The 18379-nt window shown below is 38.3% G+C and overlaps 1 protein-coding gene across 1 annotated transcript in view; it reads right to left on the reverse strand.

Annotated features, from left to right (window-relative positions):
• uxs1 (UDP-glucuronate decarboxylase 1) overlaps positions 1 to 18379 on the reverse strand; it is a 74646-nt gene that overhangs the window by 51708 nt on the left and 4559 nt on the right. The window contains exons 2-3 of the mRNA XM_080197179.1: positions 2432 to 2459; positions 1394 to 1442 (exon numbers count right to left, since the gene is read on the reverse strand). Coding sequence (XP_080053305.1) covers positions 1394 to 1442; positions 2432 to 2459 — 77 coding nt within the window. The remainder of the gene's footprint in view (positions 1 to 1393; positions 1443 to 2431; positions 2460 to 18379) is intronic.

The following is an 18379-nucleotide window of genomic DNA, read 5'->3' on the forward strand; positions in this document are numbered from 1 at the left end:
CAAATGATACAGGAGGAAGTCAATGATTATACTTCCATAGTACCAATGTTACCAAGGGGTCTACACTTACCTTCTGTTATTTTTATGGTTTATTTATTACTGTGACAAGTAGACTTGCATTAATGCTGCAATGAAATTATTAAATCCCCTGGTTGCCACACTCCAGCACCTGTTTAAGTCCACTGAGGGAGACTGTAGCATGGCCAATGCACCTAACCAGCATGTCTTTTGGACTGCGGAAAGAAACTAGCATACCCGGCAGAAACCCATGGGAAGAACGTGCAGACTCCATCCAGACAGTGGCCCAAGCTAGGAATTGAATTCGGGTTCCTGCACTGTGAGGCAGCAGTGCTAACCACTGTGCCGTTGCATTTAAGCCACTGAAGCAGCAATAAAAGGACTTCGAGCAGACAGCCGGTGCCATAATGGAAAAAAACTGAAGCTGTGATAGCTACAGAGAATCTGATTTTAAAAAAAAATTCTTAAAGGTACACTAACATCACAAACTGAATGTAGAATGAAAGGTATATTATTTTGAGATTTAAACAATCACAGCTTCCCCAAAGTTATGTGGGAGCCATTTCGGAAATCCTATCATGTACTTTCATAAATCAGTGGAGCTATGACAGGAGCAGGCATGAAAATAAGAAATGGTCACGTCAGGGATCTGGCATGAAAAGTCAACTCATGTCAAAACAATAGAATCAATAAAATAAACCCACCTAGCGCACTACTCATCCTAACTACGTTCAATGAATCTGTTTCCAAATGATTGGTGCAATACTGACAGAGAATCCAATGCATTATGGGGAGGAGAATTATACTGACATCTATATACCTTATATTGTCTAATATCAATAAAATTAAAGAACTAATTATTCAGGAAATATACTTGCAGCCTGAAGACTGAATTGCAGTATAACTTTCATCTTAACTATTTAAAAAAAAATAACATTGGGGAAACAATTCAGAAGGTTCTTATATAAAGTATGATTTTGCTAATAGAGTAGCAAAGTCCCTAAGTTCTAATTCTACTGTGGCAAGTTGTGAAGTTGAATTCAGTAAGACTACAAAAAAGACCTTGAAAGATATCATATTATCACAAAAACAAACTGGTTTACAATGTCATTTCTGAAAAAGAACTTGTCCAGTCTGGCCTACACGCAATTAGTTTCAGACTAGAAAGTTTCAGGCTCTTTAAACCTTCAAGGCAAATGGGTGGAACAATACCTGGTATCCTGCTACGTTACTTTCCATTCCAAAAACGATTCAAACAAATCTGGAAAATTAATTTCCAGTCTATTATTATGGCACTGTCTAAACAATATTTCTATCTACTTCTTACTTCAAGGATAAGAGTGATGCAAGATTAGAGGAAAAAAAATCGACTAACCTCTTCTATTTTCCTCTCAATTTTCTGTTCTCCTTCTTCTTGTAATGATCTGTGCAAAAGGGAATAGAAAAAATTATAACCACAATTAACCCATCCGGCAAACGCCCATGTTGCTCTGTTCACTAAGCCATATTGTGAAAACTGATCAACACAACAGGAGGGGAAATCAACAATTCGATCTGTACCCCAAAAGACATTAGTTCTCTGCTAAAGCTTATTGTGGTTACCTAATACATCCGAGACCAATTATAGTGCCATTGCCAAAGGCAGCCACAACTGCAACACCGGTATTGCAAAGCAAACAATATTGCAAAGATATTTCTATAGAAACTGATAACCAAGTTTGCTTTTTTTTAAGAAAACAGTAATTTGGTGATAATAAAAGGTGGGGACACTTTACACACTGCAACTCATACTGAAACATGAGAAATGCACTATTCTTAATTGATCAGTAAGGGACAGGTATTACAACTCTAATTAGATTCAGTATTGCTATCAACCTGCAAATCTTGAAATGCTGTAATCTGGTTAAAGCATTTGAGCAAAATCAGCTGTTAGCAAATATACTTTCCATTAGATAATCATAGGTTAGGTGATGTAAACCACTTCTCATACTCAGAGCAACATTTAACTATTCATATTTTTATTCCTAGAATGAGGAATATAGTATCAGACTGACATATGGCACTTGAATGGCAGATTTTAAAAACTGAAGTTAACTTTTGTTACTTATTTCATCATTTGCATAGCAATCAAAAGACAATGTAAACTGCACTAACTGGCTTTAACTTACTTGCCACCCTTGATGGTTATGAAAAATTCACAAGCCAACCGAAGATTAAGAAACCAGACATATATTATCACAGGCCAAAATTAAAACCATTGTACTGCCAAGTACAATAACCAAATTCTACAATTTCACTTTAAACAGAAAAGCCTGGCAAATATTTCATGTTAGATTGCAGATGGCTGCTATATTTTAACATTAGCAGGAGAAATAATATCATTCGTCAGGAAGAATTGCAAATTGTACCTTACCTCATGCTGACAAAATTTCCCCAAACAGCTGCAAATAGAAAAAAAATCATACCCCATGAATAAAGAGAATTGAAGTTGACAAATCAAATTATAAAACTTGCATTTCATAGTTCACATACAGAAATCGTCGCAAACACGCTGATCTCGTCGTTTTCCAATTTTGAAATTGCAAAAAATTATGCAAATATCCCTCTTAATTCATTAAATCAGCTCTTCTCAGTGGAACTGATACATGAAGGCACAGTGAAAGGATTTCCATTAAGCACCCCACCCCACAGTTCGATGAAAAATCCAACTGAAATCCAAATGACACTTGTAAACCAAATAAATGTATGTAAGGAAGCAGAAATTTTTCTTCAGATTCCAGTGTTTTGTTTTTATTTAAAGAGATTTTTGACTATTGCATGATATGGTATATTTAAGTAATAAAATTTTAATCCCCATTTTAATTACTTTTATTAGTCTAATTGTATAAGGATATAAGCAGCAAAGGAATTAAACAAAATTTAGATTTTAGATGGAATTTTTGATCAAGTGTAGTCTTAAGATTATTTTACACTAAAGTGTTGTGATGTACAAATGGGAGATATAATTTTTTCCATGATGGATGCTGTAGTTATTAAAAATGTTGTTGGCAGATCAAAAATAGAAGCCACCACAAGTTTAGGTAAAACCCTTTAAGTCATTTTTGTTGTGACAATTTGATGGGCAAAAAGCAGATATCGGAATAGTGAACAAATAGAAATTAGTTACTAAAAATGTCACAGCTACAGGCTCAACTACAGAGATTTAATGTAAAAGTCTGAATTCTCGTGTCAGGAACAGAGTCAGGACAATTCCCAGCTCTGCAAACCCAACCAGAAAGTGCCCCGGGACTTCATATTTTCATTCTAGAGGAATAGCTGGGTTTTGGGGCAAAGCCAATAAGAGTGCAGAGGCAGGTTGAGCAGAAGGCTTACCTTGCTGCAGTGCCACTTTGTTGAAGCAATAACAGCTCTTCAGCCCACACCCACCATGCCCTAGCCACTTAACGTCCCCCACCAACCCCCCCATGGTCCTTCATACCCTCCATGCCAACCTATATCCATCTGCCCACCTCTATGGTCCTTTATAGCCAACATACCAACATAAGCCCCTCTGGCCATCGCATGGCCCTCTATAGCCCATATGTTAACCAAGTGCCAAGTCATGCCTCTATGATCCACACGTTTTGCTCTTCCACATACCATGCCAGTTTACCTAGCATCAACTATGGGCAGATCTCAGGACCTATGCAGAGATTAAATAAAGTTATTAAGTGTCCATTAAGGAATTCACTATTACAAAAAAAAACTTACTGATAAAAATCTATCCATGGCATTTAACTCCTTTGATCCCTTATGAAAATAAGCACTGGAAAATGCTGGGCGTTATGCTTGGGGGTAGTATTTCCAGATCCAGTTCTCTGTTGCTATTTTCATAATGGAGGAGAGGCTCTCCAACTTTATGAGAATTCAGGCCAAGGTGTCAGTAAATTAAAAGTCTCAATATTGCAATACACCAAATGATATGCAATTTTAATTGTCTATTATTGTAACCACTTTGAAATTTAGAGGTACATATGCAGAGTTTCTGATTAGTGTCATTATATTTTTAAGAATTGTTGCTATCCCATTGAGTTGTGTATGTTTAGACAACAGACATCCAGTATGATTTCTAATGCTGGTTCCAGTTCAGCAGCAGTTTTAACATGGTAGCAATTTGCCTCCCATTGCAAATTTACTGAAGCAATGTATCATAACTGGATGCAAAAGTATTTTTATTTTTATTCCAATTCAATCAAGTCCAATTCAGTCTCAACAAGTTGAGACATTCCCGATCCAAGCTGACAAGACAGGGCTCTCACTTCCAAGAATATTAAACATGACTATATTTGTATTAAATTTTTAACCAAATTTAATTGATTTGAAGATGCAAGTAGCTAAATTCTTCCTTTCACAAAATCACTCCTCAGTTGTGCAAACAACCATCAGTGGATTCACCTGGCAAGAACTGGCATCATAAGCCAAGAACTTTTATCAATTAATTCTTTTTTCCTCCCACTTAGAACCTATTTTTCCATTCCCTGATTATTATATAATGCTTGTTGAAACTGCAGAGATATTTTCCTTTGTTGAGTTATGTTACATAAATATTATTGTTCTTGTGTTCATTGAACTGCAAAGAATGAAAATGGCTGCCAAAAGCAGCTTGGAAACATTAGTTCAGTGCGTGGCAGTTGCTGATTCCAGATTAATAATGAACAAAATGGATGATTTGAGTTCTAATTCTATTGTTTCCCCCAAATATAATTATGAATGGAAACTGCCTGTCAAATCAAATCAAGGCAGAAATAAAATTTTCTCCATCTGAACACCGAGAAGACCAAACCCATTGTCTAAAGGCCCAAATCTTTCTTCATCTTTGATTGTATATTCTCGCTTATTGAGGCTGACCTAGACCAACTTACATTTGTCTAGTACCGCAAATGTTTTTCAAACATTCCACAGTATTTCACAGAAGCATTTGCAAACAAGAACTGACAAGATGGTTAAAGGAGATATTAGTACAGATTACCAAAAGCCAGAGCAAAGAAGTAGTTTTTAAAGGAACATCTTAAAGGAGAGAGAGAGAGGGATGTGAATTTCAGTGTTTGGATCCAATACAGCTGAAGGCAGGGCCATCGAAAGTGGAGCAATTAAGATCTTGGATGTGCAAGGGGCCAGTATTAGAAGAACATATCTGACCCAAATTTCAGATCATATTTACCACAAAATTATATAACACTTATAAAGATAGACAAATTCCTAAAGGTACCTTACAGAAGTATAACCTGGCGAAGGATGCCAATATAGAGGAGATATTAGGAAAAGTAACTAAAACCTTGGTCAAAATTATGGATTTTAATGGGAAAGAGAGGTGGAGTGGTTTCAGGATGGAACCACAGTCCTTTTGGCCTAAATAAAATATGCAGCTAGCAATGGTTAATTGAACACACAAGAATCAAGCAGGAAGAGTTCTCTTGAGTGTTCAAAGTCAAGAACAAAGGTGGGATGAAGCCATGTACAAGAAGAATTTTAAATTGCAAGCATTGCAAGGCTGACAGCCAATGGTAGCAAGGTTAGAAAATACAGGGATGATGATAAACAAGATTTAAGCTAGGTTATTAGCTTCTAGCTGAACTGAAGCTTATGAAACAACGTAGAATGACAGGCTGATCAGGAGCGCATTGGAATAGTCAAAACATGATGGAGGCAGAGATAGAGACAACAGTTCCAGCAGTTCCAAAGGTCTGAAGTAGATGTGAATGCAGGTGAAAGTACAAAGAAAGAAATAGGCTGTATTTCCAAAGTAATTGATAGGGATTAAAAAGCTCAGCTCAGGGTCAGATAGGATTGCAAGATTGAAAACAATCAAGGGAGGGAAGTGAAATTGGCGACAAACAGTGTTTGTGGTCAGGGTAAAGACAAATATCTTTGGTCTTCATAATGCCGAATGGAACGAGTGAAATGACCCCATGTCTTCAGATGTTCTGGCCAACTGTTACAAAAGGAGAGGTTGATCTCCTCTCAGAACTTTCACGCAACCATTCAAACAGACATACCTCCCTTCATAATTTGTTAAAGAGTGTGTGAGAAGTAGTAATATCTGTGCTTCTGCAACATTCAGTGGCTAAATCAAAATAACTACCTGAGACTCTGAAAAAGCAACGCGTAACACTTTATTTATCTAACTAACTGTGAACAGGTTCCCACTTATGAACCAAAAAAACAGTTTCTAGTCACTCTCAAAATATAACCAGGTTTTATCTTCCGGAATCTTCTGTCTTTATTTTCTGTTTTCGCTATTTTCTGTTAGTACCTTTGTGATTGAGATGAGGCTTTCTTTTAAGACATAAATATGGCTGTAATGCTGGCAGACAGCAGTTGTTGGCTGTGTCTCACAAGTTGTGAACTGTGGCAGAGGCAGGGGCTATCTGGCCCTCTGGAGCTGGGAACTGTGGTATTTAGACCCCTGATGATATATCAAAATCCCCACAATTACTGGTTTACAGGTTATCAAAATGTCAAATTCAAATCTGATAGGCTGCTGCTATTTAAACGCCTATTTTAAACTGATTGGTTAAAATTCAAATACAACCTGTTTCCTTCACAGCACCACTGCCTAGCCACGTGATACAATGTTTTACTCTATGAGCTCTGCGTACTTCAGTTGTACCTGAATCTCTATTGACTCTCTAAGCATAACAAAAAAACTAATAGACCATGCAATTTTACCAGTCTTAGCATTTTGCAAGTTTTTAAAGATAATTTTACAAACACTAACTTCACAACACAAGTTACTGTGGGAGAATGCAAAAGTAGTCCAGACTGTAATGTTCTCTTTGGATCAGAGGAGGTTTTGGGCGGGGTGGGGGGGGGAGGGGAGGTGGATCTGAGAGATGTAGAAGAATATCTACTTTTTCTAAATCTAAGAAAAAGAGTCCCCATTAGCAGATAGTACAAAGACTGGGTCACACAGATGCAAGACTTTGACCATTGGATACAGAGGTAATGTGAGCAAGAACTTTCTGAAGCAACGTGTGATATTGACCTGAAGCTTGCTGCCTATAAAGGGTGATGGGATCAAATTCCTGATTTCAAAAGGAAATTGCATGGGCATGTGAAAAAACCTTGCAGGGCAACTGGAACAGAATGATGGTGAGATGGGGGACCCCTTTATGACATCTCTCTTCCCCTCCTCTTGGGCAAGTAGTCTCATGCTGCTGAAATCTGACACCAGAGAACGCTGAGCACCTTAGAAACACGATGTTGATTTAGGATTGAAGAAATTAAAAAACACGGGCAAAGGCAACTAAAGATTTGAAATTTGAAAAGATACAAAGAATTTGTTCTTGTATATAAACAGACAAGAAAAATCTTTCTTCAGGACAAATGAACAAGTCAAAGTCGCACACATAAGATGGCTACACCCATTTCTGCAACTGCTGATCTCAGACAGATAGCCATAGAATAACTTTATCTGTAATAGCACAACATTGGCAATTTCATTGTAGAGGAAAGGATGGTGTGAGGAGTGCAAAATTTCTCATTCGTTTAGAGGAAAACATTGTTACAAGCATATTGTTAAAAGTGCTCAGTGTTTGTTAATAGAAATATCCCGGCACTCTTGAACTAAACTCCCAGCTATGGGCAAATAGCCCCATTGCTTTGCGGTTACTTTGGGAAAGTTGAAGATTAAAGGAGCCCTGACAAAATAATAAATCAGGAGTGGAACCCAATGTCAGAGTTCAAACACGTCATCATTCTGGCAACTCTTGCATCAAGCCAATTCCAAACATAGGCAGCTCAGGGGTTAGCACTGCTGCTTCACACAACCAGGGATCCAGGTTTGATTCCAGCCTCGGGTTACTGTCTGTGTGGAGTTTGCATGTCCTCCCTGTATGGGTTTCCTCCAATTTCCTCCCACAGTCCAAAGATCTGTAGGTTAGGTGGATTAGTCATGATAAATGTGTGGGGTTACAGGGATAGGGTAGATAGTAGGGCCTGGGTTGGATACTCTTTCGGAGAGTCAGTGTAGATCCGATAAGTCTAATGGCCTCTTTCTGCTTTGGTGTTTCTGTGGTCTCGAACAGGAACCCTGATGCTTGAGTAACCCAGGCTCTCCATAAATATTACCAAGGTTTACACCCAGGATAGAACACTCAGTATTGCTGCAGAGCATTAACACACACAGGAGATAGCAGTTACAAGGAATGAGCCCAATTTGATTGGCATAGGGTGCAACAGCCTCTGACAGAGGGAGGAACTATCATGTCCTACTGGTCAGTCATCATCAACCTCAGGTCCGGTATCCCTAAACAGCAAGATGCAGACTCATGACAGTCCATCTTCTTCAATGGATGCTTGGAGCTTAAGAGTCTCTGCTCAACCAGCACGTGGAATTCAAAGCACCTGGCAAACAATTAAAACAAAATATAAATGCCAACCCTTTGATTAGCAAGCTGAATTGTCAGGACCATGTGCACTTGACTTGCAGCTGCTCGATAGTGCACTCAAAAACTGCTGTGTTCAACATGGAACTTGACAGCTTGAAGATCAACAAGCATCCCTATGAGAGACCAGGCTTGCTGAGGACAGATCACAAAATAACAATAGGCATTTTTTGACTTTCCCACAGAGTGCAGAAGTGAAATGGAACATTCTTTGAGGCATCATCTACAACATATTTTACACAAAGGTAGGGAAAGTCATCACCAACTGCAATAAACAGTTGGGGAGATATGTGGAATACTACTTTGATTTTGAACCAAGGAGAACACAGTCACAAAGGAAGTCCAGACACCACCGAAAGCCTGCCTGTCATGGCAGAGCTGGACATTAAATCCACAGTGAAGGAGCATAGTAAAGTTATTGATTCACTTACCATGGACAAAGTTCTAGGTACTGATGTTACACTCTCTGAACTTATCAAGCATGGGAAACTAACATTCCTGCAGAATCCGCACCTCCTGTATATCCACGCTTCAACTACAAGGACAGCCACAAGCGGGATATGAAGATGGTGGACACTGATAGGCATCTGGGCAACAGTCGCTGACGGCAGTGTCCTCTGGAGGCTGACTATGGGAAAGGCATTGGAAGTGGTGAGCAGAAACAAAAAGCTCAAATGGTTGAGGTGAGGACCAAAGAAAACAGGTTAGTAAATTGTGCACCATCTTCCTCTGCAGCAAATGTGACAAGATTGCCATGCCAGAGCGAAACTCCTGAGTCATAGCAAGCAATGCTGAGTTGACCACCAGAGTGAAAGCCATTATCTTGAAGTGTAAGGCAGATTGTTCTTAGTGAAAAATATGTTTGAAGCAGAACAACAGTTATATCAAGTGAGTCACCTGATGAAGGAGCAGCGCTCCAAAAGCTCGTTGTACCAAATAAAGCTGTTGGACTATTGTGCCCACCCCAGTCCAATGCCAGCATCTCCACATCATAATGGATTACAGTAACTGATTGCAGTAGTTATTCTTGAAAATTTTCAGCCTTTTTGGTGTGGAGATCTTTCTGACAAACATTCTTCTTTTCTGACTTTCAAGAGATTGACAATTACTGAATTGTCACATTACAGAAAATATTTTTAATTCTTCACTGCAATTAAGCTAACATCCCACCAGATGGATAAAGAGAGATAAGTTACCTTGCAAATCCAAAGGAATCCTCTTACAATTTCTATAGAATGCAAGGGCTCCAGTATGAAAGCAACATACTAGTTTATAAAAATTAGCTGTTCTGAACAGAACAATCACACTCTTGAATATACATTTCTTCCATTACACCATTTATACATAGCTTTCTCCTAATACAAATTAAAAAGGCGCCTTGAGACAGAATACACACAAGTAAAATTACCAGTCTTCCAAATTGTGTGTCTAACATGATTCAGCTGACTGCTACAGTTTAACAAATTAAAGTAAAATAGGGAAATTTATTTTAACAGGGAAGACAACATAAAATCAGCAAGATTATTCAAAGCAAATTTTAGTGGATTTGATTGACTGAACAAAGACATTTGGGATCCCTGTTTAATGGCATTCTAGCTTGATCAGACAAAGCAAAAGGGGCCTTTGACTATGAAGTGACATTAAAGTGCAACAAAACTCCAAAGTCAATATAACTGCACATGGACTAATAAGAGAAAAACAAATAGGAACGTTGAATGCATGTCCAGTTAAATATCCCATATTCTGGTTACATGACCACTGGGTAAATTGAAGTTAAAATTAAAATAATCTCAAAAGCGTAACATAATAGAGTACTGTTCAATGAGTGGTCTGGAAAGCAAGATATAATGGTCTGGATCTTCTGGGTCTCTGGAGTGGTGTGCTTGTGAGCTTGAAGCAGCAGCTTCATTGGTGTAGCTTTTCCTGATTCTGTGACATCAATTTTTGACTGAAGTTTAGGTTCAGCCTTCTTATAAACCAAATTAATGTCTTTGAGAACTTGCACTTATCATTCAGCATCAACTCTGCTTCCTGCAAGTATTTCAAGATAGCTGTGCATCTACGGTTCCATTCCTTAAATGTCACACTGTCGGCCAAGACATCATCCATCAGCAGATGACTCCTTTCAGGACTTGTAAGTTGGCCACCGTCATGCACTGAAAATTCTCAGGTGAGGTAATGCCAACAATTGAAGCAGAATCTACTAAATGGGGGTGATTAAAGTTGTTAGCAACTTACGTTTCACATCTAACAGAAGCTGCCTGTTTGATCAAGCTCTTGTCCATCAAGAACATCTGGAGGATTTCCCTCACCACTTCCTTATTGAGTTGAGTCAGATTGACACAGAATAAATGGATCCATCTAGCTTCGAAAGTGGGGTCATCCTGGAATGCCATTATGCCCCCGTCAACCACCGCCAGTCATCTCATCAAATTTCCGTTGTACTTGCTTCATTATATTTTCCATGGTGTTAACAAGAATGTAGGTCTGGCATCATTTCTCAGCGTTTATTCTATGCCCTCTTCAGTCACCCTAGTCCAGTGAAAAGTTTTGGAAAATCCTGTTTAAAATCAGAGCCAAATTGTTCTGGTTAATCTTGATCTGTTGGGCGACGTTGCATTCAACATAGGCTTTCCTGCTTAGGAACAAAGGTTCTTTATTGTGGAATACATATAATGTTTCCAATATATAAAAAAAAAATATGGCAGCATTGCTTGCAACATATCTTTGACCTGGAGTTTGTTCCCTCCTGAAGCCACCTGTGGTAGGTGGCTTCCGACATTAGTTTACTAATCACGGTTGTTTATCCGACAGGATTGTCACATTGGTTCCTGGGTCAAATTTGAAATTTGTGATGTCTCCAATTAGATATGTCAGCATTCCAAAATGTGAATTTGGGATCCTTAATTTCACCCAAGAAATATTGTTTGATGTCTTGTTGTGGCTCATCTACTTCATGGTCTTATTTGGGATCCTCTGCATGTTTTGAGAATTTGAACTTATGCATCTATGGTGACGATTGCTAAGCACTGCTCGCACCTATGAAGTCTTTTGGTGCCATAGTGCTGACATAGTCTCCCATCATCTTGAGTCTTGCTTAGGTATTGCCTTCTTTGCCCTAAGTTCCCTTCCCTTTTTGTTGCTTTATGAGCTAGATTGATCTGTACCACGGTTTAACTTCAACAGATAAACACTTCAGTTTTGCTGGCAGATCTCTGATTGTCTGGTGATTTGAATGGCTTTTTCCAAAATTGGAATATACCCAAAATAGTATTATTGACCGCCCACTTCTGTTTGGTTTCTTTTGTACTCTGACTTCAGGTCACCACAGTCATGGCCTACAAACAATTTGCATTACTCATTTAAGAAAAAGTCTACAGTTTTCACGGGCTTTTAGAAGCTTGTTAAGTTTTGCTTGTTCCAAAATTTTATTGCTTCTTTAATTAAAGTAGATGTGAAAGGACTTCATGACCTCTTCAAAGTTATTGGAAAATTAATTTATTCCTGTGGCAATTATGTTGTTGGCTATTGGACCTACTGAATATAATAGCATAGTCACTTTTTCAGCCTTTTTTTGCTTATTGAAATCTGATACTGTCATATATCTTAGATATCTTCTCCATTTCACCCAATTTTGCTTCTGGTCTGGCCCTTCCATATGCCTTAACTGGTGTGGTAGAGCTGATTTACCATCCATGGCTGTTTGCAGCATAGGGGAGTGCAATTTTTTTTAAATGGTGGTACAATAATAGTTTTTATTTTGTTTTCTCTTCCCTCTCTTGCCAGGATCTGGCAGGCTCACATTACCGTTGTGACGCAGTTTCAGCAAAAGATCTTTTGAACAAATGGTTTTGGCCAGCTAGTTGCTAATTTGATGCTGTATAGACAAAGCATACCCGTTTATAGAGTAGGAGAGAGTGCAGAAAGTAGTATTACAGTCATAGCTAGGGTATAGAGAAAGATCAATTTGGTGAGAGGTCAGTCCAATCAAAAGTCTGATGGCAGCAGGGAAGCTGTTCTTGAGTCAGTTGGTTCGTGACCTCAGACTTTTATTTCTTTTTCCTGATAGAAGAAGGTGGAAGAGAGTGTCCTTGATTATGCCGGCTGTTTTTTTGAGGCAGCGGGAAGTGTGGTCAGAGTCAATGGGTGGGAGGCTGGTTTGCGCAATGGATTGAGCTACATTCATGATCTTTTGTAGTTTCTTGCGGTCTTGGGCAGAGCATGAGACATACCAAGCTGTGATACAACTAGAAAAAATGCTTTCTATGGTGCATCTGTAAAAGATGGAGAGAATCATAGCTGACATGTCAAATTTCCTTAATCTTCTAAAAAAGTAGAGGCGTTGGTGGGCTTTCTTAACTATGTCAGCATGGGGCACAAGGACAAGTTGGTGGTGATCTGGGCACCTTAAAACCTGAAGCTCTCGTAGAAATGTTCCTTCGCTTTCCTTAGAGAAGCGAATTAAAGCTGATCTTTTTAATTGACTTTTCTTTAAAGAACATTGGGTTCATGCATAGTTACATGGTGTAACGGCACTGACTCTGCATCAAATCTGCAACATTCTTCAAACCTCACTTGTTTAAACAGTCTGCCCCCTGATTATTGCATCAAATATAAAAGCTTATTTCAGCCTTTCCTGTTTGGCATGTGTTTTTTTTTCTACTGGCTTGGTCCTTTGACTCTGCTTTCAATCGGATCTTGCAATGCATTTCCATGTACTCTGCTTTTTACGCTGCACAACTGGATCTTTCTTCTGCACTTCAGCCTCCACACCTGTTATGGAGCTTCTTGGGCAACCTCCAGCTGTATATTCAAGTTAGACACACTTCTCATGTCAGACTGCAGTTTTTTACTTCATTTTTGGAGATTTTGGGGTCCTTCACCTGCTGATACTACTGGACTTAGCTCTGCACTTTGTAACACCCAAAGAGGCTTCGTGGGTTCATTGTAGAATCTCTGGAGTGAGACAGAGTTCACCAATTACTCAAACGCAAGAAGATCAATGACAGTCAAGTGGTTCTGCTGTTTGAAGTAAATTTTCCTCACACTGAAATATAGAAACTATGAGCAGAAGTAGAGCACTTGGCCCCTCAAACCTGCTCCATCATTCAATATTTTAGAGGATTTTTGAGAGTCAACCACATTGCTGTGGATCTGGAATTACATTAGGGGCGACCAGGTAAGGATGACAGATTTCCTTCTCTAAAGGACATTAATGAACCAGTTTTTTATGACATCAACAATGGTCACCATTAGACTTTTAATTCCAGATTTTCTCCATCTGCCATGGTGGGATTTGAACTCAGGTCCCCAGATCTTGCCCTGGATTTATGGATTACTAGGCCAGTGAGAATACCACTGCACTACCGCCTCCCTTCTTCAGAGGCATGCAGACTTGAAATGTTAACTGTTTATCTCTCCACAGATGCTGCCAGATCTGCAGTTATTCCAGCATTTTCTGTTTTTGTTTTAAATTTCCAGCATCCACAGAATTTTGCTTTTATCACGCAGTCATGTCTTTATGCCACCTTCTCCCAGACTCATTACTACACTCTACTACTCTCATGTATCTCTCTATATCATAATGTGGGTGGTACTATTTCTCCAGTTGTACATTAATCCTCACAGCCCTGAATATCTTAATACTATACACCACATCCAAAGTGCATTCTTAATTAACAGATTTTTTTTAAAAAGCTTAACAAAAATAATAAGTCTTAATTCATTCCATTTGCGTGGGTCTTTGGAGGATGTGGAAAGAGTTCAGGAGGGTTACTATATTTAAAAAAAATAAAAACTTGTATATCCTGTGATGATGCCAAGAAATAGTTTGATACAGAAAACCAGAATGGAAAAATCGATTTACTGTATATGAAAATAGAGATTAAGAATTGAGTCTAATATTGCAGAGAATGGAAGGCAGTATACTCGTGCAAGTTGGCAGGGGTGGGTGGGAATAAGGAACATGATGTACAGGTAATTTCACCAATGGAGGTCATCATTCAACTGATTTTAGAGACAATTTCACTCCTTTCCCAAATGAGACAAATACAGGAATGAAAATAGGGAAAGTTTTGTTTTGCAAACTCAGTAATAAACTGAGTTATAAATATGACAAGCATAGAATACAACAGATAATAATTCACCAATTAGATATGGACAATAAATGATAGCAGTGCCAGTGATGCTTTCTAAAGGTTTCAGCAGAGGATAATAAAACTGAACTGGAAAACAAACTTCACGCATCAGCTTTTACTACCTGCTCAAGATGATCCAAAAGAGTTAAATTGTTTATAAAACTATTACTCAAGAAACCTAAAGAGCATGTAAGAATAGTATTTTCAAATAGAAATGTGTTACAATAAACTTTTGCGATTTAATAAACTCCTGTCTAAATCTCTCAGTCCAACAAACTAGCCAAGGGGTTGAGCGAACACTTCTCCGCCAACACAAATTGGAGAAGGATGAAGACTCAAATTTGACTCATGACTAATGATTTGGAAAAATTATTCTTGGGTATCAACAGACAAGGAGAAATTTGCCACAGTTTCTGAATAAATTCTTAAATCTCTGGTTAAGCAAATGATTTCCTCCAAATTCAAACATTTGCATGTAAAGCTGGTGCTCAAAATAACATTGCATTTGGAGAAAGGGTGTGTGAACCATTACTGTAGAACCTCGCTAGAGAATATGTTTTGCTAGAACTTGCCTTACTGGTATTTTTCAACACCACCTGCAGCATCTGATGTGGCAATGCAGAGAACTGCCGAATTCTACATTTCTTTTAAATTAAGGGTAATTTTCCATCCATTTCCTTGAGTTTTTATATAGATTCAATTACGAAATGACAGAAGAGAGGGAACTGCAACTGAGGAAATCTTGAAAAAGCAATCTCTGGTGATGAGGACAAAAGCACAAATCTTATCAGATACCACTGTAAACTAAAAATGCATGAAGCAACATTGGGAGTAAGTTAAATACTGCATGAACAGTTCACCAGCACTAATCACTGAAAGCAGAGTTCCAGGCAGAGTACTAGGCTTATTCCTACAAATCCTCATGGTGAGTTCCCAATCTAAGTTATGTTGTGGATTATGGATGGAAAGGAGAAATAAGACTATAAAGCTACCATTGCAAATGCAATTGATGGTTACACAATTGGTGCCAATTTAGTATTTTGCTGCCAGCAATGTAGAAATGGAACTCAGTGTCCATTGATGACAGCTGCTCACAAATATTTGGCCTGCTTCCTGAGGCAACTTGCACTACTGAGAGAGCATTTCCAATGGCACCCCCTCCCAAGAGAATATGGCTTTGAACAGAGCAAGAAACAAAGCTCTTCAAACAATAAGACTGAAGACCCTCAGTCTAAAGTAGGAAGCATGCATAGGTGTAAATCAATGTAAAATTGTGTACTGAAAGTGAAATAAAGATTGAGAAAAAAAATGAGATTAAGAAAACAAAAGATGAGACAGACAGGCAAAAAATAGAAAATATGTTTTTCAAAATTTTCAGCACTAAATCTGAAGCAATCAGGTTCTACATTTGTAAGCTAAAATTTCAGAAGCAGAGAGGTAGCTTTGCAATACTTCTGAGCGTTCATTCTATTAAAATTCAATTTGCTCCTGATTAACAAGCCATGATTCGTTTGCATGTTTAATGGGCAAATTGTGGGCAAGTACCATAACTTCATACCACTGCACTGATTTTGTGCTAAGTCTATACATGAGGATTGTTACAGTGCATCTTATTCAGGAGCAGGGTGTCTCTAACCTCAACTTCAGAATTTCTGTGTATGAGCACAATGCAGATATTGATGTCCAATTTTCTCTATAATAATGGTGAATGCTGACAGTTACCATGGCAAATTCCAGACTATTATGTTTAGGAGCTAGGTCAAAACCCTGGAATTCCCTTCCTAACATCACTGCGGATATACCTACACAACACTCATGCAATTCAAGAAAGAGAAGTCAAAGTAACTGTGAATAGTACAGGAAGATGGGATTGAAAGAGAAGCTCAGTCATTATTTTACTGAATGACGGAGCAGGCTCAAGAGGAGTCACAGCCTTCTCCTGCTTTTATTTCTCTGAATTTAATGTTGTATACGTTTACTATATTGCTCCACCTTCCCAATGATAGACTCTGTACTGAACAATATTTCAGCAAGAAACTATAAAAATTTAGAATATTTCTTCACAACCATCTCCTGCTCATTTTCAGGGAATCTTTAAATTAAGATTTTGTTTGTATGTAAGATCTTATTCAAAAGATAGTCATTCAATATGCCACACAACACTGCAATGCCTGTATACATCACAAGCTCATGTTCGTCAGTGCGGCTTAAAACCAGAAATTTTAGATTCAACTTCACCAAGATAACATTGGGCTGTAACTTCCAAACTCCCCAGCGTAGGATGGGGGGGGGTGGGGTGTGTGTGTGTGTGTGTGTGTGTGTGTGTGGTGGAGGGGAGCAGGATGCCCCAACTCAATAACGACCAATACCTGAACCCTACTCCCAGATTGTCACAGGCAGGGAGTGGCAGCCTGATGCTGAATGCCATTCCAAGGAAGTTACAGCCCATTATGTTTCACAGGAATGTTGTTTCCTTGTTCTGTCTTAGAAACAACACTACATCACCTACCAACCAACTTGGATGAATCAGTAACGTAAAAGTGCAAGATCCCAACTCACACTAAATAAAATATATAGTGACATAACTCCTAAAGTCATTTTCCACACACTTCTTCACAACAAATTATTTTCAAATTACAATTAACATTGTGTTACACATAACACTAACACATTGCAATATAGTTAAGATTACAGAACACCTACTCCCATTAATAAATTAACTCCTAGTTACATAACACCTTTCCAATCTTACCTGCTTGACACTCCTATCTTCCTCCTTATCCACCTCCCACTTTCTTCACTATCTTCTGCTCATTAAACTTCTTCCCTTTTACAGACTCCCTACTCCTTATAACTATGTGCTGCCACAACTATTGGGAGGGTGTAATCACAGCATATTTTACATAGGAATTAAAAATGGAAACTGACTGCACTCAGGTTTATACTAGAAAGTACAAAAATTGGGAAAGAATATATTACTTTAAAATAAGAACCAAGTACTTCTGTTTTATATTCAAATAACGTTTTGTTGTGAGATAAACTGGCTTCCGAGACAAATGGTCACAGGCTCAGGTCACTTGTGCATATCATTTAGTCTCACTTCAATACTGTACTGAGTGAATGCTGCAAAGTTGAAGGGTGAGACAATAAACCTACTATCTCAGGGAAATGTAAGCAATTCATGTCATTATTTGAAGAAAAGAAGGTAAATTCCCCTGGTGACCTGGGCAACATTTATGCTTCAACCAGCAAGATCAAAGAGGGATAATCTGACCACTTCCTTCATTGTGGGCTGTGGGATCTTGCTGGACATAAAATCGTTGCTGAATCATTTTGGGGTATCCCCTAGTTGCAAAAGGTGCTCTAAATATGCCTTTTTTCCATATCTTAGTTCATTATCCTCCAACTCTCTAACCTCACTTTAGAAGATGACTTCGTATGGTCAAAATTCTCCACGTTACACCTGTCACATTTCCAACAACTGCACCTATGCTGAAAGAAGAGTACTTTTAAAGCATTTTGGAATGTCTTCAGGTTAGTAAAAGCTTTATACAAATACAAGATTTTAAAAAATTTACTTTTCAGAATTTATATCAGTTTTCACCACGAACCACTAGTGTCGTTCCATCAAATTTTGCAAATGTTGAAGAATTAAACACCATGTGTATTTTACCAAATACCTCCAGATGATAGAATTGTTTTTCTGGTGCACATGCTATAGCTACTGTGCAAATCAACAGGTAAATAAGTCAAAATTGCAAAACTAAACTCTTTTAATCCTTAGAATTGATCAAACTA

Source organism: Carcharhinus amblyrhynchos, chromosome 10 (genome assembly GCF_965287045.1).
Source record: "Carcharhinus amblyrhynchos chromosome 10, sCarAmb.v2.hapA, whole genome shotgun sequence".
Classification (NCBI taxonomy): Eukaryota; Metazoa; Chordata; class Chondrichthyes; order Carcharhiniformes; family Carcharhinidae; genus Carcharhinus; species Carcharhinus amblyrhynchos.